The sequence below is a fragment of the Stegodyphus dumicola genome, chromosome 9 (genome assembly GCF_044657685.1).
Source record: "Stegodyphus dumicola isolate Sdum_Otavi_A_Nest chromosome 9, ASM4465768v1".
Classification (NCBI taxonomy): domain Eukaryota; kingdom Metazoa; phylum Arthropoda; class Arachnida; order Araneae; family Eresidae; genus Stegodyphus; species Stegodyphus dumicola.
In genome coordinates this window covers 99,238,137-99,258,890 of record NC_140776.1, presented here as the reverse complement: position 1 = coordinate 99,258,890, position 20,754 = coordinate 99,238,137, and the positions used below count along the sequence as shown (strand labels likewise).

General features: G+C 32.2%; 1 protein-coding gene across 1 annotated transcript in view; it reads right to left on the bottom strand.

Annotated features, from left to right (window-relative positions):
* The window catches only part of LOC118193746 (protein lifeguard 1-like), a 56,504-nt gene that overhangs the window by 33,461 nt on the left and 2,289 nt on the right, over nt 1–20,754 (bottom strand). The window contains exons 3-8 of the mRNA XM_035364875.2: nt 8,272–8,350; nt 6,389–6,442; nt 6,137–6,227; nt 2,775–2,812; nt 2,597–2,642; nt 1,030–1,071 (exon numbers count right to left, since the gene is read on the bottom strand). Of these exons, the coding sequence (XP_035220766.2) occupies nt 1,030–1,071; nt 2,597–2,642; nt 2,775–2,812; nt 6,137–6,227; nt 6,389–6,442; nt 8,272–8,350 (350 nt within the window). The remainder of the gene's footprint in view (nt 1–1,029; nt 1,072–2,596; nt 2,643–2,774; nt 2,813–6,136; nt 6,228–6,388; nt 6,443–8,271; nt 8,351–20,754) is intronic.

The window sequence follows — 20,754 nt, the reverse complement described above, 5'->3', positions numbered from 1 at the left end:
ACAAAAAATCAATTCATTATTTTTAACGATATTTATTTATTTTTTTAAAGTTTTGAATACTTTACTATGCATGAAATACGTAAAAACAGCATTTTTCAAGATGGCTGATGATTGTAAAAACCACGCCAACAATTGCGCCAAAGTATATTGCTAAAAATCTGACCAACCGTCTACGAAAGTCACACCGATAAATTAACAATATATAATTTAATAAAAAAATGCCTGATAAAAGAATATATTAAGAATTCCATAAGAGAGAACAGTACTGTTCTGTTATCGGAACCAGATACAGAAATGTATGAATGTATGCACGTGTGTATGTATATATGTGTACATGTATATACACACATACATTCATGCTTACATATACTCATATACATGAACACAACCATCCATGCATACATACAGATATTTCTGGATCCAGTCCTGATAAAAGAACAATACCAATAGAACTTATGAATTATTTTCTTAACTTTTATTTAACACAATTTATGTAGAAACGCACACAAATAAATGCATAAATCATTCCCATTATACATATAATACAGAGTTGGCCAAAGCGAGGCTCACGAGCCTTATATGGTTCTCGCAGGCAATTTTTGCAGCTCATGTATATAAAATATATGTATGAAATATGGCAAACTAAAACTATTCTGTGTCCAAAAAGAAGTAATTAATTAGTTTAGACTATTTTTACAATGTTATCAGGGATTTCTTTCTATTTAAAACCTCTTCCACTACTTTTATAATGATGTAAATATGAACTTGTGGCTTTTTAGAAAATCTAGATGTGTCTCTCGAACATTCCTGAATTCAAACGTGCGGCTCTTACTGACATGAAGTTTGGCCAACCCTGATATATTACATACTGTCCATTTTGTCATTTAGACAGCTACTTTAATTTTACTGCCATAAAAACTGGATCAAAGTAAATGATCATTAGCAGGAGATTATTTTGCATGCAGAGATGGCATAATAAAAAGCAATAAGGTTACAGTTTTCAGTAACTGGAAATTATTTATACCTTACCTTTGTCTGGAAAGCAAAGAAAGTAAGTCCTAAGCAAATTACCTGAAACAAACAATTTATAATTTCAATAAAACACACAAAATAACAATTATAAAACAACGGCGACAGTATATTTGAAATCCATGCCAAATTAAAGTTGCCTTTTTGCCTATTTTAATTTGCATTAGCATATTTCTCTTCCATCTGTTAGATAATAATCAAGTTCAAAGTGCATAAACTTACTTTTCATGGATTTCAAATGAAAAATACTTAAAAGAAGTGCCCGATTTAAGTAAAGCAACATTACAAAAACGAAACTGAAAAGGTTTATTTTGTATCATGTTTCGAATAATATAAGAACATTTACAGCTCTTATGTCTAATTTATATATTAGTAAATCTAAATAAGACTTTTCTTTTGTCATTCACCATCATATACCATTTTTATAGTCCCACAGATAAATTATTAGAACCTGTGTTTATATTATATTTAAAATCTGAAGTCATTTATTTCTCAAATCCATTTTGATTAAACTGAGAACATTTTACACAAGTGATACAAAAATCTAGAACACTGAAGAGAATTAAAAATTAAAATCTCTTAAAAGTGTAATCATATTCACAATGTTAATATGAATTGATTATTGGAATTATTCAATTACAGTACGTTTATTTTTCAAATCTAAAATATATTAGTAATATTCCGATCAAAGTTATTATATATAAAAATTCATTTTAGATTACAAATTTTCTTTCATGAAGAAAAATAAATGAAATATTCAGATAACAATTATTCATTCCACTTCGTGGTCTGTTTCCATTTTTAGTTTAAAACTTAGAAATGCATACAAAACGTTTGTGAGAAGTTCACAAAAAAATTACAAATAATCAAATTACTTGTTCACAATACTAATATAAAAAGTACACCTTGTCACATTTAGCATATCTTAAAGTATTTATCAGACTTTTTATAAATTGTGTGAATGTCTGCTTCTCCTTTTACATGCTTCCATAGTAAGCAATTAAGTTAAACACACACACACAAACAAAAAAGGGGGGGAATTCAGATTAGCTGACTCTGGTTTCAAAATTCAGCAGAACTGGTATGCTTTTGTCATATTTTTGAGTTTACATGCAAGGATAGCGAAACCATGCACAGAGTTTTATTCACTTTATATTCAGTTGTCATTTTCCTGAATGTTATTGCCTACAAAATTTTTTCTCCTATAATTTATTTTTTCATAAAATACTGTATGTAAGTACAGAACAAATACTTATGAGCTGTAAAGTTTGTCAAACATATATTTTCCATCATTGATTTGAGAACCTTTCATGAAGTTATGAATAATCAAAAAGTACTTTATTTTCCCTTTTTATTTTAAAATCTCTGTTTCAAATAATCTTAATATAACAATAATATAAATAATTTTAACTCTTCAATATAAATGTTTAAGTATTAAAATAGATTTTCGAACAAAAATATCATAGATGCAATAAAAAGTAGAGAATGTTCTGAAGATACATTCAGCTTAAAATAAAAATTAACAGTTTATATAAATAGATATTTGAGAATGCTTTTGAATACTTACAGCACAAATAGCAACAGCCAACATAACTGCTTCAGTATCATACCGGCTGCAAATAAAACCAAAAAATAAGAAATATTAGTATAATTCATAAATTTTTATTATGCAGCTAAAGATTCTTCAGCTGACAATATATTTAAGATTTCCTTTATTAAAAACCATTAAATAGAAGTATACATACCTAGCTGCTGATCCCAATAAAAATGACTCAAAGAAAGTCTGAAATAAGAATATATATATAAAAGGGATTAAAATGTTTGCTAAATATAATAATCACCTAGATCAAATAAATATTATATATCATAATAAAAACTGATTAAAATTCATATTTTAATGATATATGATCATTTATTTGAATAAAAGTGAAACAATACAATAAAAATACTTGAACGTAAATCAGATACTCTGCTGGCCATTAAAACTGCAAGAAAAGAAAGGACAAAAAATAAAACAACCAAGTTCATTTTCCAGAAATTTCAGACACACTGGTTAAACAAAATATGCTGTGAGCAGTGACAAATGTAGCCATCATGAGCAACAATAAACCACTGTTATGCAATGAGGTACAGGATTGAAAGAAACTTTGAATTGCATTTTGGGATACTACAAAGAAAGCAACTCTAATTTATTAAATTCATATAATGTAGTTCTTAGTTATCTTTGATGAACAACCATGAGTGATACTATAGGCCAGAGATGTTCAATAATGGGAGGATCTGTTTAATATATTGGCCAAGACAGAACCATAATATGCCATATGTAGAAGAGGCGCATTTGATGCTGAACATTATGGTGTAATTGCAACAGTGATCAGGTGATTAAAACAACCATGATTGCAGATATCACTGCTGGTAAGTTGTCAAACATAGCAGGCACATAGTTTCTTTTAAGATGTAGAGCAATTAGAGACTTTGCTACATATAACACTTGTCAGAGTTACAGATATGGATGCCAGACACAAGCAGGATTTGCATCCAACCATACGTCATGGTATAACTTCTGGTATGGATACAAATGACAATGAATAAAGTTAAGATTCTAAAGAAAACTCCCCATGATGTCCAATCTGAATACTTATCCACCATGATGTTGCATATAAAAACAAAATTTGAATGAGAAGATAATGTTATGCCATTCATGCATCCATGTGTACCATTCATTATATCACTGTAGCTTCATTACCATCTAGATAATGTCTCCTATTCACAGATAATTTTTGTCACACCACACCATATTTTTTCATTAGCTTATATTAATATGTTGCATGGGGGTGTACAAACTATCTATCTGCACAAGATATCAATCCTTTCCAGCACTAGATACTTGTACTATGCATCAAAGCTGATGTAAGCCTGCATATCACTACAGGTTCTATATTTGTCTGACAGTGGTTGGATTTCGACCAACATGGGCAGTAATTTGGCAGTACAGTAATCCACAATCATGATACATATTATTATTCTCCCATGATTAAATTCACACACGTGTTGCTACATGTTTCATCTTCTTACCAAAGGCATATTTTATACTTTCAGTCAAATAAAGAAGAAACGATGCATGGAAAACCTGCCCTCCTCTTTTCTTTCACATTGGTTCTAGATGGCATTATTGCATAAACACTGCATTTCTAATCATTTTCATGTCTTATACTGCATTCCTATCATTTTATGCCTATTATGTAAATTTCACAATAAGCTACTGCTTCAATGGTGTTAAAATTTTATTGGCCAGCACTATATGCAATAAAATCTAAGTAAATATGTTACCCAAGATAATGGTCTTTATATTATTATAAAGTTGAAATACTTCTCCTATGTTATTATTTAAGCCTATCAATATTTAATAATTACACATTCAACTTTCTACAGTGCATAAAAACCATGAAAAAGGTGTTTAATTCACTAACATTATCTATATTTTAAAATAATTTATTCCTTGAAGGTGCATTTAAATACAGCTTTCTGCAAAGAAAAAGCAGGTATATTACACATGATATTCATCACCTTCAACTCTTGTACTAATATATGGGAATTTTAAAATGTAGTAAATTTTGTAAAAGTAATTAATTATGAGGAAGAGATTTCACACACACAAAAAGTACATTGTTAGTCCATAAAAAGAATATTCATAATGAACACATGGAATGAACAATTTTTCTTCTGCTTAATTTATTAACACTCCTGATAACTACTCTTATAAGAAATTCAAGAACTGACAAACAGGTTAAGGAAATTATGATATACTGATATGAATGACAATGTTTAATTTTTAATAATGTGGCTAGAATGACTTGTAAAATTTTCTACAAAACTGAGATGATCACTAGATTTAAAACATATTGTTTAGTTACATAATGAAGTCCTTTACATGACAAAACTAAAACGTTAAATAATAAAAATATCAGCACTGCTAATTTTGATTCATTAATGCGAGTTTTGCAAATACTTTATTTACTCAACAAGTAAACAAATGACTATTATGAAAAAGCAAATTTTAACTTATTAGACAATCATAATTATACACTGCAAAACCTATTTGTTGTGTTTAATATACCGACACAGCAATTCCGCAATGCATTAAAAAAGGATACCTTAAAAATTTTTCCACATTAAAAAGTGATATATTTTATGAACATAGAACAATGCAGAACATACATAAATGCTCAGCAAGTGTCACAATGTAATGAAACACATTAGTGTGTAATAATGTGACTGACTAAATGTTTGATAATGCAATCAAAATGGTACAAGACTTTACAACAGCTTAGATTTTTTTTCTTGCAGGATTTTTCAAAAATTAAAGAGTGTATGAACCACCACAATCAGCCAGTGAGCACCTACCAATGGCAATACACTCAATCCAGAATAATCTAAATCCATTACTTAAGTTGCTCTGCCATATATTTTTTGCTATGGCAGAAAACTATCAATGTCTGTAAATTACAATGACATAGAATTTAACTCCCTGTATTGAAATTTAGGGTGTTACTCTAAGATTTTTCATTTAATTTACCAACTTTGTTTAGGCTTCATTATTTTCCTTTCATTTTTTGTTAATTGTAAATCTTTTCAGAAAATAAGGAAATTTTAAGACAAAAGAAGTAGGAAAATAACGTTCATGACCACAAGTGGCTTGGCAACAGGAAGCATAATTAGCTGACTGATAATGACGGACATAATTTCTCACTCTCATCAGCATAAGTTCTACCTCTTTATAAGGCTTAAAAATTAAAATTAAAACTAAGCAAGAATTCTACAATATTTGTACAGTTACGAATATCACTTAATCCCCACTAATTAATCTCTATAGCCATACATCATTCTTAAATAACATATATATATATATGGAATTCCATAATGCTGCAATTATTTATTTATCCATTCATAGCTCAATTGTTGTTAATGTACATTTATCTTTATTTATTAGCAAATGACCTGTTATATAAATTCTGTTGCAAGATTTATATTTGGTATACGCATAATTTTTTTGAAACAGGAAAAAACTTTGCACTAAAATAAAAAAAAATATAAATTTGATACTTACAAAAAGAAAGAGGCAAATAAAATTTGCAGGAAAACTTCTTCTAACACCTTCACAACACGACAATACTAAAATCAGTATTATTGTCATAATGCTGAAAATTAAAAAGATAAAATACTTTGTTAACAGGCAAGCAGTATGGAACTATGGGGATGTGACTAAATTTTATATGTATTCAATATCTGTAACATTTTAACTACGTTAAAAAAAACTATAATAATACTAAAAAAAATTATTTATTTATAAAATACTTACAAAGCTATCCAAAACATTTCTGGATGCTGCATGGAATACATCTTGACTTTTGGCCTGTTTGAAGGTAAAACAGATTAGAAACACCACGAAAAAATCCTTTTTTTCTGCTAAATTAATAAATCATGTTATATAAATAAAAAAGATTGTTTCATGTATTCTTCAGTTCTAGGATTTTTTTTAATAACTTGTTAAGAAAATGCAATTAGAGTCCGCACTAGGTTAATAAAATTACATTTTGATTATATTTTTGTGGCCTCCTTTTTTTTTTTTTTTTTTTTTTTTTTTTTAAGAACTGATGTAACTGTTCTCATGATAAAAAAAACTTGAATGTCCTTCCTACTCAAAACTCTTAATGCAAAACTCACAGTCATCCCATATGACAAAACATTAAAATACACAGCCATGTCAATTTGATTCTATGATTCTATTCCGAATTCTTCTTTGACTCACTATGATTTATAAAATATCATATTTATTTCTTCCAGCAGGTACACTGCACACACACACACACACAAAAGGGGGGAGGGGTGCAGTTTTATATCTCCCGTTCTACTGTGCCGATTCACGAAATTTAAATTGTGTTTTTCACATCTCAAAAGCGCAACTTAGTATATACATTAGATTTATCTATAGCATTGTTCTAATATAGGTATTTTGACACAAAATTGGACTTTTTCTGAAAGGACGTGCCAATATTTTTTCATATTTCGATTCTACAGCCCAAGGTATGACAAACTGCCAAATTTTATAAAAGTTGCACGAGCAGTTTTTAAAAACTTAGCTTTCAAACTTTTAGCTCCCCAATGTTAATTGAATTTGATATTATTATTACCATCTCTTTTTTTTTAATTAAACTTACCTGATTCCTTCTTATAGAATTAGAAATTCAATTCATTGCAAATAAAATTTGACCATTTTTTATGATTTATTTTTAAAATTTGTATTTTAAAATATTTTTTAAAAAAAACATTTTTTATTTCTAAAATTTTTACCAGCATCTTAAAGATTTATTTCTAAGCATACCTGCAAAAAATTAGAGTTTTATATCCAAAATTTTGAGTTTTGATATTTGGTATATTTGTTATAAGCGATAAGAATGCCAATTGTGGTTTATGCCACTTTGTTGAAATTATTTGAAATAATGAACGATGACTTTCTATCCGCCTGTATACAATGGAAAAAAGGCTGAAGGAAAATAGGTTGCCAAAAATTAAGAAGGTCACCAAGTGAATTCTTGGAGCAAACTGAAAAAATGCACCAACATAAATTTTTGAATTTCTCTGTAAACTTAGCACCAAAATTTAATATGGCATAGAGTTGCAGAATCGAAATATGGAAAAAAATTGCATGTCATTTCAGAGAAATCCCAATTTCGTGTCAAAACATGAAAAATGCAATTTGAATTTTGTCAATAAGCCCAGTAGAACAGGAGATATAAAACTGTCTCTTTCTTTTTTTGTGCGCAATGTACTTTTATTTTTTGTTTACTGTTATAACGCTTCCTTTATAAATCTTTAAAGATAAGAAATTTAGATATGAGAAACATTTTATATACATGTTTTTTGCTTAATATTAAAAAATCAATCGAAAACAAACTATTAAATCAATAATTTAAATACAATTATAGTATAAATTTCCTACTTTGGGTAGGATTATGTAACGTAAAAAGGACAGTAAAACTACCTTCCTCCGGAAAGGTACATTTTCACTCTAGTATGTTTTTAATTTAAAAAAAGGAACTTTTAAAAGTTACCTTTCAAAATTACTAGACAGCAATTAATAATGAGATTATTCAAATGCTTTACACACTAAATAAAAATGATGCTCATTAAAAAAAGCACACAAAAATCATAAAAATTAATTTTAAATAAGTAACAACATACTCATATAGGAACAAACAAATAAATCCTGTTGTTATAGCAAGCTGCAGCATTAAAATGGAGTATACTTTTCTCAGGAAAGCTGAAAATGAAAATTGAAATTTTCAAAATTAATATAAAAGCAGCATTTATACTCAATAACATATACACATGTGTACATACATAACATTTCCTTATTTTCAAAATTGTATAACAAAGCCGATAATGGTAAGCTTGTTGATATTTTATAAAATGTTTAAACTCTCAGTGAAACATTAATATAAATTTAATTGCTTTTTTAAACGTCTGATATTTGTTGATTCAAAAAAGATATAAGTCATTTTTCAGTAAAGCACTCAGATAACTAGAAAACTTTTAATGACAGTTACTTTCACTGCTGAATTATTATTTCTTTATACATATTTTAGAGGTATATAGCAATATTTGATGTTTACTTGATGTTAGGAAAGATGTCAATAGCTTATAGAATGCATTTTAAGCATGAACTGCAAAACAATATCAGTGAAATAAAATGATTGTAATCTCATAAAGATGAATTTTTATTCAATTTTAAAACAAGGCAACTGCCTCTTTTAAGCCTCTTTAAAACAAAAGCTTTCACACATTGAAAGTGAGGTCACGACAGTGCTAAAAGTACACCAAAGCCCACCACAGACCAACTCTTCAACTCAGTTTTTGAGATAAATCACTTTAGCCAGAGTGCACTGGAACCTTAAACTTCAGTATTTCTTTCACGAGATTGAACAACTACTTCAGCAGAAAGTTCTTTTAATCTCAAAAATCTTATTTAATAATAAATAAGATTTTAAAAATTAGTTCTAACTTTTGAATGTATGCCTGTCTTTCCCTCGCAAACTAACCCTTTAACCCTTTATCAGTTACATAATTAAGCTATTCTTTCTTCACAAATAAGCCCGATATCCATCAGTCATAAATTTGTAATGCAAGGTGTGTTCCTTCACATCCACTATGGTGCATAACTGGAATGTAAGCTGAGCTTGTTAATGACCATTAAAAAGGTAACAGAACTTAAAACTTTTAAGGAGATAAAAGCCCACATTCACATGTCAAAGATTTATTCTCCAAGAAGTACAATGAATTTATGACAGCAAATAAGCTTTTTGTTTCCAAAAGTATTTGAATCTTGTACTTTGGTCATATATGTCCAATGTTCAACTCTACTTGCCTTGGGAAAGAGACATTCTCGAATGATGTAGTTAAATATGGCACATGAAAATTTTTTCTTGTACCAAATCTTACATTTGTTCTCAACTTATAGAGAAACCCTTGGATATGGGTAACATTTCCCCCATACGCCTGTGATGAGTTACTGTACCGTCCCAGACTGACACATTCTGCTTAATAGCTAGAATTATATCGGTACGGCATCATGATCAGAAAAAATTGTTTTCATATATGCACATCAACTAAATAATTAAAATTAATTATTAATCGTTTTGGCTAATCTTTGGAATATGGTAACAGGTAGTTTGGTGACATTTTGGTAAGGCGATAAAGGTTACTAGCTAGGATTTTAGCAGTGTACATGGATGAAGTCAACAGTGTGCGCAATGCCATTTTTGTGCAATTCTGGGATTTTTTTAAAGTGAAAATAGGTCGAAGTGTACATGGATGATACCGTGTATGTGCAATTCTTAAAAACGCGCCAAGCAGTGGGCGATTCTGCACTTTCTCCCAATTTCGCACCTAATCTTCGTCATGATTAAGCACTGTTGTTCCATAAAAGTTCTAGCATAAGCGTAATTTGGCTAGCAAATTGTTGGAAAAAAAATGTTGAGTTTAAAAAAAAAAAAAAAAAAAAGGGACTTTACTTCGTGAAAACAAAATGCCGTCCAAACAAAAACTAGCAGGTTGCTGTAGCAGGGTTGGTCGCCAAAAAATCGCCCAGTTTCCATAATCCAAAGATTAACCATTATTTTATTAGTTATTTATTTTTGTTCCTCTTTCCTGACAGCTTTCCATAGGGTCTTCAGACTTCTAATTTTAAATATTAAGCCCTGGATGATAACTGAATCATAGATTGAAAAACTAATAGATAGTAAACTTGTAGACTTATATTTATTCATATCTAGATAACAAGTAATTTATTATCTGAAAAAAAAAAAAAAAAAAAAAAAACTATATTTTCTCTTCCTTTGGCTTTTTGGTAATCATGTATATACAAATTTTCTCAAAATGTGAAAGCCAATTTCAGCCTACAGGTAGTATAACACTTGCAAATTCAGAAACCCTGTGAAGCTTCAAATGCTCAAATACACACTTGAATCATCATAAGGTTTAGCCTAATCAACTAAACAAATATCCTTTTAGCATAAACATCTGACAAAATAATTACTTGTATCTTTCTTTAACAATAATTTTCTAAATTACAGGTACATTAAATTCTGACCCCCAGTGTAATCAGAGTTAGTACAATGCACTCTGATAATATATTAAGAAAATCAATGGTAATTTCCCAAACAGCTGAAATATTAATTTGTTTAAAATAGTTACAGTTAATCACTGAACTCTAAATTTTTCTAGTTATGCATATTTTGGGAAGATTCAAGTTCAATAAGTTAATCTTTAAGTTAAATAACAAAATGCAAAAATTAACTCAAAAATAAGATTTCAAAATAAAAAATAATAAAGTCATTTTAGTGAGCTATTTAATATTTCATCAACAAAAAAATTATTAATCTACTCATCACAAAAACTAGATTTATTTATTCTGTACAATCAAAGTTTTTTCAAAAAAGACCAATTCCAAAGAAAAAAAATGCTTATTTCTACTCTAATATCCACTACAGTTCAAAAGATGCTCATCATTTGAACTCAAGAACCTGGATGTTACCTCATATGGTCATCAATTTATAATAAGAACTGCACAAATGATCTTAACATAATTAGAAAAAAGCTCCCATAAAACAGTTACTCTAACAGCAATAAAATTTATTTATTTATTATTTACAGCACTACAGACTAGGGTGTGACTAGACACACCCTATATTTACTGCATTAAAAATATGCTCTAGAGTTTATTCACAGAGATAATGCACGAAAAATTCAAACCTTATTATATTTAAACATAATTCTTAATAATTACTTTTTAGTTTAAATTAATAAATAATGATTTCAAATGTCTATATTAATTCTTTAAACATTAAATTCAGCAAAAATATGATGCTTTTCATTGGCATTCATTTGCCTTTCCAAAGATCTGGGAAATTACTATCCAAATACAGAACTAAGTTCGTGTAAATACCCCTAAAGTATGCAAAACATACAACATGCATCTTTTTAATTCAATACTTATACTTGACATATTAAAGAAATTCACAATGCAGGTATGCCTACAGATACTGCCTCCCAGTTTACATGAAATTCACAGAAGTTTATGAAGCTGAATGCTTACATGTAGCTGAATGAAAATCCAAATCCATGCAAATATTTTGACAAGAACATGAAAACTCATGTGAAGAATGTTGACAAACATTAAATAAGATAGATGAACAGTGCAATTACTTAAAGTTCCATCAGAAATGAAAAAATAAAATTGCAACTTATTACTAATAGCTACCTAACCCTTAGAACAGCTTTATAATCTCAAATTTATATGTGTAAAGTAGTTATTTATAGGGATCAGCAATCTCCATAAGAAAAGCAATTTTGTGGTTACAAATGTTAAATATTAAAGGAAGACTGGTGTTAGGCTTTTTGCCATTCAGTGGCATTTTACTCCTATATTACATAGTTTTTGTATATTATCTCTAATACAAGACAATATTTTTCTTTCAATCCCATTCTGAAAGCCATAATTATATGGCATGCACAATCTAGCATTTTAGAAATACTGAGATTATATCACATATCTCTCGATTTCTACAAAATATTTCTATAAAAAATATTTACATAGTTTTGTTTTAATCAGCTGTATTCATATCATTTAAAGCTTTTCCTGTGAAATATCTTCAATGTATCAAACTTGAGCCCTTAGCCAATGCCTGCTGAAACACTGCCATAAATACTTATTTATTTTTTTGATTAATTTTCCTTCTTTTAAGGAATGGAACCAAAGGAGAGTGCAGGTGAATTTTTTTTTAAAATTTCAACTTCAATTTTAAACCAATTACAGCAACCACATATCTGCATAGTGTCATTTTTTACATAATCTTTTTCTTGCAAAAAGATCTCAGGGTAACGTTCAAAAGATACACCATGCAAATATTTAACAACATTTGACAAAGTGTTAGACTAAAAATTGGGACTAAGTTGAAGAGAAGTTATTTGCCTGTTTATTAACAAAACTCACATAGTGGCAAAGACAAGCTATGAAGAATAACAATCAAACATGATCTCCCCCTCTGGTCAGTAATGGAAAAGATACATTTCATTTTTGCTAATACTACGAAACATAGTTCATCAACACAAGGTTCCACCAGATTGTTGGCAGCATACTGACGAGCAAACCTTTATTTATTTATTTATTTATTTTTTTTTTGGCAAGTACCATAATCATGACCTTGATCTGCACAAGAATAATTTTGTCAATATTTTAATCAACAGATCAACAGAACAACTTCTGTTTCAGTGAATAAAGAACAAAATAATATATACAAAACAGAAACTAATTACTTTCAGAAAAAAAAAATCAAAAAAAGAAATCATTAGATATAACAAATCACAGAAACAATAATTAGATTTGCCAGCCTTATAAGAGAATGGTACTGTTACATTACACTCCCAACCCTCTTCAAAGTTGCCAGTCGTTGCTGCTAATTTTTCGCCAACCTAACACATGGAAAATAGTAACCATTTAAAAAAATAGCAGCATGCTGAAAATTACATAGGAATTAAGAAAATTTAAAATACAAGAAACATCCATAATGAAACAAAAATCTATAAAACAAATATTCATAATGAAACACTCAAAATAATATAAAATAGAAACAATTAACTTTTCAAACATCACAGAATTGCAGAATTCTCGGCACTGCTCTCCATGTACACATCAACCTGTTTTAACTTAAAAGAAAAAAAAAAAAAAAAAAAAGAAAAAAGAAAAAAAGAACTGCACAAATTAACTTCAGAGAATGAGCATTCCTACACTCTCATTATACTCGTACTTATCTTGTGTGAATTCAGCGTATTTCTGCTACTGTAAAAAATTAATTTTCTGGTATGTTTATATATGTATGTAACAAGATAATTTGGAGTAAGTTTCAACATACTGATGATGGTTCTCTGCCATATCCTGGAGAGACTTTGCAGTTAGAAAGATGATGCTCAAAGGAAAGCCTTGTAGACAGACAAGGCAAATTGAATATCATTTTTATTGGTGGATATGAACTAATTATCAAAAACATATTTTTCATCACACATGGTCATGGGCAGAATATGCATCCCCAAAAGAGTATCACATTTTAGATAATGGCACAGTTAGTAGCATGACAAAGCAAATAGAGCGAAGTAGCAAATTTGACTGCAGGGATAGCTGAAGCTAAAAGTGAGTAAATATGCAATATAGAAGCTCACCAAGAGGAAGTTTTTGGTTTAGCTTAGAAAGATTTCAGTTCTCAAAATTTTGAGTTCAGGTTCCGAGTAAGCTATGTCATCAGCAATTACACAAGCCAGGCAAGATGGATTGATCTAGAAAATTTAGGTTTTTTTTTAGAATAGATCAGAAGAATTACAGGGTTAGTTTTGATTTATGCAATTTTTGGAACAGAAGTATCATATTTGCTTTTAAGCAATTAGCTTTAAGAATTTCCTTTTTACTATACATATATATATATTTGGTGGTCGTGTGTGCTTAATGCATGATATAATTAAAGAAAATAAGAATAGACAATCTCCTATAACAAAAGAATATATCAAGTACTAAATTACAATTTAAATTACATTGAAGAGATCAACACAGAGCTCGGAACACAGTTCATGCTACCTTCGCGTACCGTTGTGTGACGAGAAGTCTGAGTGAGTAAAGATGTCGCTTTGCTGCTCCGATTAAGAACTGGATTTTACACGTGGCGCCATCTCATGAATAGAAGTTGAAGTATCTGTCGGAACGCCACAGTACTCCCCCCCCCAAGTACCATCGGTACGTTATAAGTACTTTGGGTTAAATTTAACCTTTCTTCCAGATCTGGTAGTTATAGGTTGCTCTTTAACGGGATGTAAGCTTTCTTCCGGGAGTGATGTTGATGAGGAAGTTGTTGGATCTTGCATTAGAAATGCTGGTTTGAGACGATCGATTCCAATCACTGATTGTTTGCCATTGCAGATGATGGTGAAATGTTTCGGTGTTCGTTTGACAACTTTGAATGGACCATCGTATGAAGGTGTTAAAGTTGGCTTGATTGCATCGTTGTGCACGAATACGTGCAAAGATGTCTCAAGCGCAGGATGTACAAAATAGCTTGGCTGGTTATGCGAAGATGCTGGGGTTGGCGAGATATTGCTCATGGTCTCACGTAAACGTTGAAGGAATGTTGGAGGGTCGATTACTGGAGTAGATTCCGGGTGAAAGAATTCACCTGGCAGACGGAGGGTTGCACCATATAACATTTCAGCACAAGTGCTACCAATGTCTTCTTTGAATGCTGTGCGAAGACCAAGCAAGACTAGGGGTAAGGCTTCTGTCCAGTGTGTGCTACTGTGGCACTTCAGACCTTGTTTGAGAGATCGGTGAAAGCGTTCCACCATCCCATTTCCAGATGGATGGTATGGTGTTGTGCGAATATGGCGAATGCCAAGAAGAGAGGTGAGGGATGCAAACAAGTGACATTGAAATTGTCGGCCTTGGTCAGTAGTGATGGTGGTAGGCATGCCAAATCTTGAAAGCCACTGGGAGATGAATGCTCGAGCTACAGTTTCAGCGGATATATTTTCAATAGGAATGGCTTCAGGCCATCTTGTGTACCGATCAATACAAGTGAGGAGGTAAGTGTAACCATTTGAAGGAGGCAATGGGCCAACCAAGTCTAAGTGTACATGATCAAAGCCTCTTGCTGGAAGGTTAAATTGTTGAATGGGACTGTGAGTGTGACGGGATACTTTACAGCGTTGACATCTAATACATGAACGAGTCCATTCTGTGATGTCTTGATTCATCGCTGGCCAGACAAATCTGTATGCGATCAGCTTTTTGGTGGCACGGATTCCAGGATGTGCCAAATTGTGCAAGGCATTAAACACTTCACGTCTAAAATTGACAGGAATATAGGGACGTATTCTATTGTTCTCTATGTCACAGTAAATTTTAAGCATTGGATCAATGTGCAGCAGTTGTAACTAAAGGGAGGTTTGTGGATTTGAGATTAGGTTCTTGAGTTCCTCATCATGCAATTGAGCTTTTGCAATTTCAGAGAAATCTGGGGTAGTGAGGTTGATATTGTTTACCCGAGACAAGGCATCAGCGACACAATTATCAATACCAGAGACATATCTGATATCTGTACTAAACTGGGCGATGAAATCCAGATGTCAAAGCTGACGAGGAGAACATGAGTCAGAGTTTTTTCTAAAAGCGAAGGTTAATGGTCGATGATCAGTGAAAATGATGAAGTCGTGTCCTTCCAAGTTGTGCCGGAAGTATTTAACAGCACAGTACACAGCAAGTAGCTCTCTGTCATATGTGCTGTATTTCCTTTCTGCAGTAGTAAGTTTTCTGGAAAAGAATGCCATTGGGGAAAGTCCTTTAGTGGTATGGGCTTGAAGCACTGCTCCTATGGCCGTGTCAGATGCATCTACCATTATAGAGAGCTGATCACTAGGTGAGTGATAAGAAAGTGTGGCTGCATTTGCCAGATCGTGTTTGCATTGCACGAATGCTGCAGATGCAGATTCAGTCCAAGGGACAGCTCGTTGATCGTTTTTTTTTTGCTATTCTTCAGAAACTCATGTAGGCAGGCTTGTGTTTTTGCGGCATTTAGCAGAAAGCGTCGGTAGAAATTTAACATTGCTAGAAAATGCTTCAGTTCAGAGATGGTTTTGGGCTGAGGTAGGTCGTTAATTGCTTTGACTCTTTCCGGTAAAGGTTTGACTCCATTCTGGGTGATAAGACATCCAAGAAAGGAAACTGAGGGTTGACCAAGTACACATTTGGATGGATTTAGTTTTAATCCATGATCTTTAAGACGAGTGAAAATCTGACGCAGATGTTGAAAATGTTCTTCCGCATCTGTAGATGCAACCAGGATATCATCAAAATATGGGATGCAGAAATCGAGACCAGACAGTACTTGGTGTATGAAACGCTGAAATGTTTGGCCAGCATTGCGAAGGCCAAATGGCATATATAAGTACTCAAAGAGACCAAATGGTGTAGTCACTGCAGTCTTAGGCACATCTTCAGCATGCACTGGAATCTGATGATATGCTCTGGCAAGATCGAGGGTAGAAAATATGTTTGTTCCATGAAAAAGATGGGTACAGTCTTGGATATGTGTGACTGGATATCTGTCGGACTGTGATGGCATTAAGTCGACGATAATCTCCACAAGGCCGCCAGTCACCATTAGACTTTTTAACCATGTGAAGTGGACTGGCCCATGGACTTTTAGATGGGCGAATGGTTCCCTGTGCTAGCATGAATTCAATTTTTTTCCGAGCAGCTTTTAGCATCTCTGGAGAAAGACGACGAGGCTTGGAAAATACAGGTGGGCCATGTGTTTCAATGTGATGATACACTTCTGGCTGATGAGTATGCTGCCCTGATTTGGATGGGTTTAAAATGTCAGGGAATTCTGCTAATAACCGATGAAACCGTGTGCTGCCCGATAAAACACTTATGTTGGTAGGTACGTTTGATATGTGAGAAGCTTGGCCCTGTGATGTCAGCTGAGTTGTAGCATCAATTAAGCAATTATTCTTGGCATCCACTAGAAGGTGGAAATGTGTCAAGAAGTCGACACCAATAATTGCTTGAGTTACATCCGCAATAATAAAAGGCCAGTTGAAAGTCCGGCGCAAGTTTAAATCAAGTGTCAATAGTTTGGTGCTGTAGGTTGCAATTTGGGTACCATTGGCTGCATACAGTACAAGTTTATTAAGTTGGTGAGCATTTGTTTTAGTTCTCGGGAGCACTGATATGTCAGCTCCAGTATCTACTAGAAAACATAACTGAGTTGAACGATCAGCCAGTACTATTCTGTCGATGTGGCGGACATTCTGTTGGCCAGCAGAAGACCGCCCATTTAGTTTCCCGCTTGTACAAAAGTGCATGGAGGGGCACACTTGCGAGCTTGAGAGCCAAAATTCATATGATAAAAACATATGCCACTGGTGGGTTCTTTGTACTGCGTTCGAGTATTATGACGAGATTGACTCCTGCTTCGGGCACGAAATTTATTACGTGGGCCCTGATTTGATCGATTGTATCTCCGTGAAGCATGAAGACTTGTAGAGAGTTCAGATACTTTTTTGGTCAATTCAGCCACTTGTTGTTCGACGGGTGAACTGGAAGGTGCAGCATTAGCAGCACTGACATAAGCTGGAGTAACAAGTTCATTAATTTTGTCAGCCATTGCTGCTAAACGGGTTAGATCTTCATTGGAAGCAGCAAGAATTATTTGTATGTTATTAGGGAGACGCGAAAGCCATAGTGACTTCAACAAGTCGTCACTAAAATGGCTTCCTGCCAGACCACGCATTCGTGACAGCAAGTATGAAGGTCGCTGATCTCCAAGTTCAAGTCCTTGTAATAAAGTACGTATTTTTGAAGATTCACTTTCTGAATAGATTTCAATGAGCCGCTGTTTCAGTTTGGAGTATTTATCACAATCAGGTGGTTTGAGAATTAAGTCATGCACTGAATTCAGAATATCAGACTCAATTGCTGCAACTACGTGGTTGAATTTTGTAGAATCCTCACTAATGCGAGCGATAGAAAATTGTGCTTCGATCCGAGCGAACCACAATGAAGGATTATTTTTCCAGAAAGGCGGTGGCTTCACCGCAACGCGTGTGATTTGTGGCTCTGGTGGAATATCGTCGGGCATACTGATAGATAATTTTCACTTTAAATAATAAACACTTAACAGCACAAATATTGTAGCATGAAGATACACTATTGATATTTTACCATGATAACAATAAATATTTTAACCATGCAGAAAAAATATACGTAACGATACACACACAAATAATACAGGTCCAGCAATTACACACACAAATAATATTTTACCGAAATGCATTTGAAAAGAAACCCTTATTTGAGAAAAAAAAAATGATGCGTTCATTTTGTATTGCGCACGCACAATATCACCACTTCACAATGAAAGGCACTTTCAAAGGAAAAATGAAATCACTCCTGTAGCACATGGGAAAAAAATTCGCTACTTTCGAACACTGAGGGAAGAATTTTGCCGTAGCACGTTGCACAAAAGTTACTGATGTAGCACATTCAGCGAAAATCACTGTTGTAGCACATTTGTTGTTGAATGATCGAAGAATTATTGCACGACTGGCGAAGTCAGCGGAACGGAACAGATCACATTGATGATTTGCTGAAGCTCCTTGCGATGATATGCACGACTTTGAAAAAACACAAGCAATATATATCAATACTTCTAGAAATAATTGAAGGAGTACGTTGTAGCATACGTTTAATGTCCATATTCATTGTTATTTTTAGTCAGTTCTTCAGAATGCCTTGGATGCACATGGCTTAGGGTCGTTGAAAATCCATTCTCGGTAGCGTGCTCAGTCAAAAGGTCACCACTTTTGGTGGTCGTGTGTGCTTAATGCATGATATAATTAAAGAAAAAAAGAATAGACAATCTCCTATAACAAAAGAATATATTAAGTACTAAATTACAATTTAAATTACATTGAAGAGATCAACACAGTGCTCGGAACACAGTTCATGCTACCTTCGCGTACCGTTGTGTGACGAGAAGTCTGAGTGAGTAAAGATGTCGCTTTGCTGCTCCGATTAAGAACTGGATTTTACACGTGGCGCCATCTCATGAATAGAAGTTGAAGTATCTGTCGAAACACCACATATATATATAATTGCGAACAAAAGTGTATTAAATAAGATAATAAATATAATTTTCTAGTATGTTCAATAATAAACATTATTTTCCAGCATATTCAGACCTGTTATTTAAAAAAAGTTGCTTACATAACTGTATTAAATATAACTACAGTATACATTAAGTTCTTATTTTAAATAAATTGCTGACAAAACTGTATTCAATACTATAATGAGTACAAATTTATATTAAATTCCTTTCATATGTATACATTAAAACACTTGCAGGGATATTGAATGAATTGTTGATTTATCATAGGGAGTTTCATTTTCATCGATGTTTAAGACAAACTGCACTTTTTTTAAGCCTAAAACCCAAATTGTGCCAACACTGTTTTCTCTCACTAAAGCCATTATAGACTGTCATTATCTGTCATTTTGATCAAAACATGACAAGTCTTTGTACTGGCAAACACATTACACCCATCCTCAGAAAGTGAAAACAGATGAAAAACAAAGAGATATTTCTATCAAGAGAACATTCCATTTTGAAATTCCCTTTTAATGGGAAGTTTATTTTTCAAGAAAGTTGGGAACTACTCTGATATGTGCCCTCAAGTCTCCAAATTTCTCGCCAAACGAAACTTCACGCTGCCATATTACTATCTAAATTTTTTTGTCTATATTTCGAACTTTAAGCCTAAAATGTCCCCGAAAACGCGGTTTTCGCACATGCAAAAACTACGTTTTGAACACACGATTTAAGCTAAAAATCCGAAACAAAAACAAAAAATTTAGATAGCAAAAACGTAAAGTTTCTAACCAAAAACATTTGACAAGAATCCATGTACACAGCGACATGTTTTAACTTAAAAAAACATCTACGAATGGCACAATGTAGGCAACGAACGAATCTATGAACTCACACACCTCGCTTTAATAAATTAACATAACAACAATGAATTTCAAAGAATACCATGTACACAGCATCCTTATTAAACTTTAAAAAAAATCTACGAATTGCACAATTTAGGCAAGGAACGAATCTACGAACTCGCACACCTCGTTTTAATAAATGAACATAAGAATAATAAATTTCAAAGAATACCATGTACACAGCATCCTGTTTAAACTTAACATCTATGAATTGCGTAATTTAGGCAAGGAACGAATCTACGATCTACGCACACCTCGCTTTAATAAAATAACATAATAACAATAAATTTCAAATAACACCATGTACACAGTGTTCTGTTTTAAAAACAACAATAACGACAGAAATTCATACTAAATAACCAATGAACATAACATTCTACAAAATAAGAACAAGAATAAAATAAAATGCACTTACCATGAATTAATGCTTTTTCGAGCAGCAGAAATACCAATTTCATACTGCCTTTAACATGCCACCATGTAATCACTTTCGTATTTACATGACAGCCAGACACACTCCAGAAAATTCATACTATGGTTTACAAATAAATAAAATCACAAATCCCTACTTC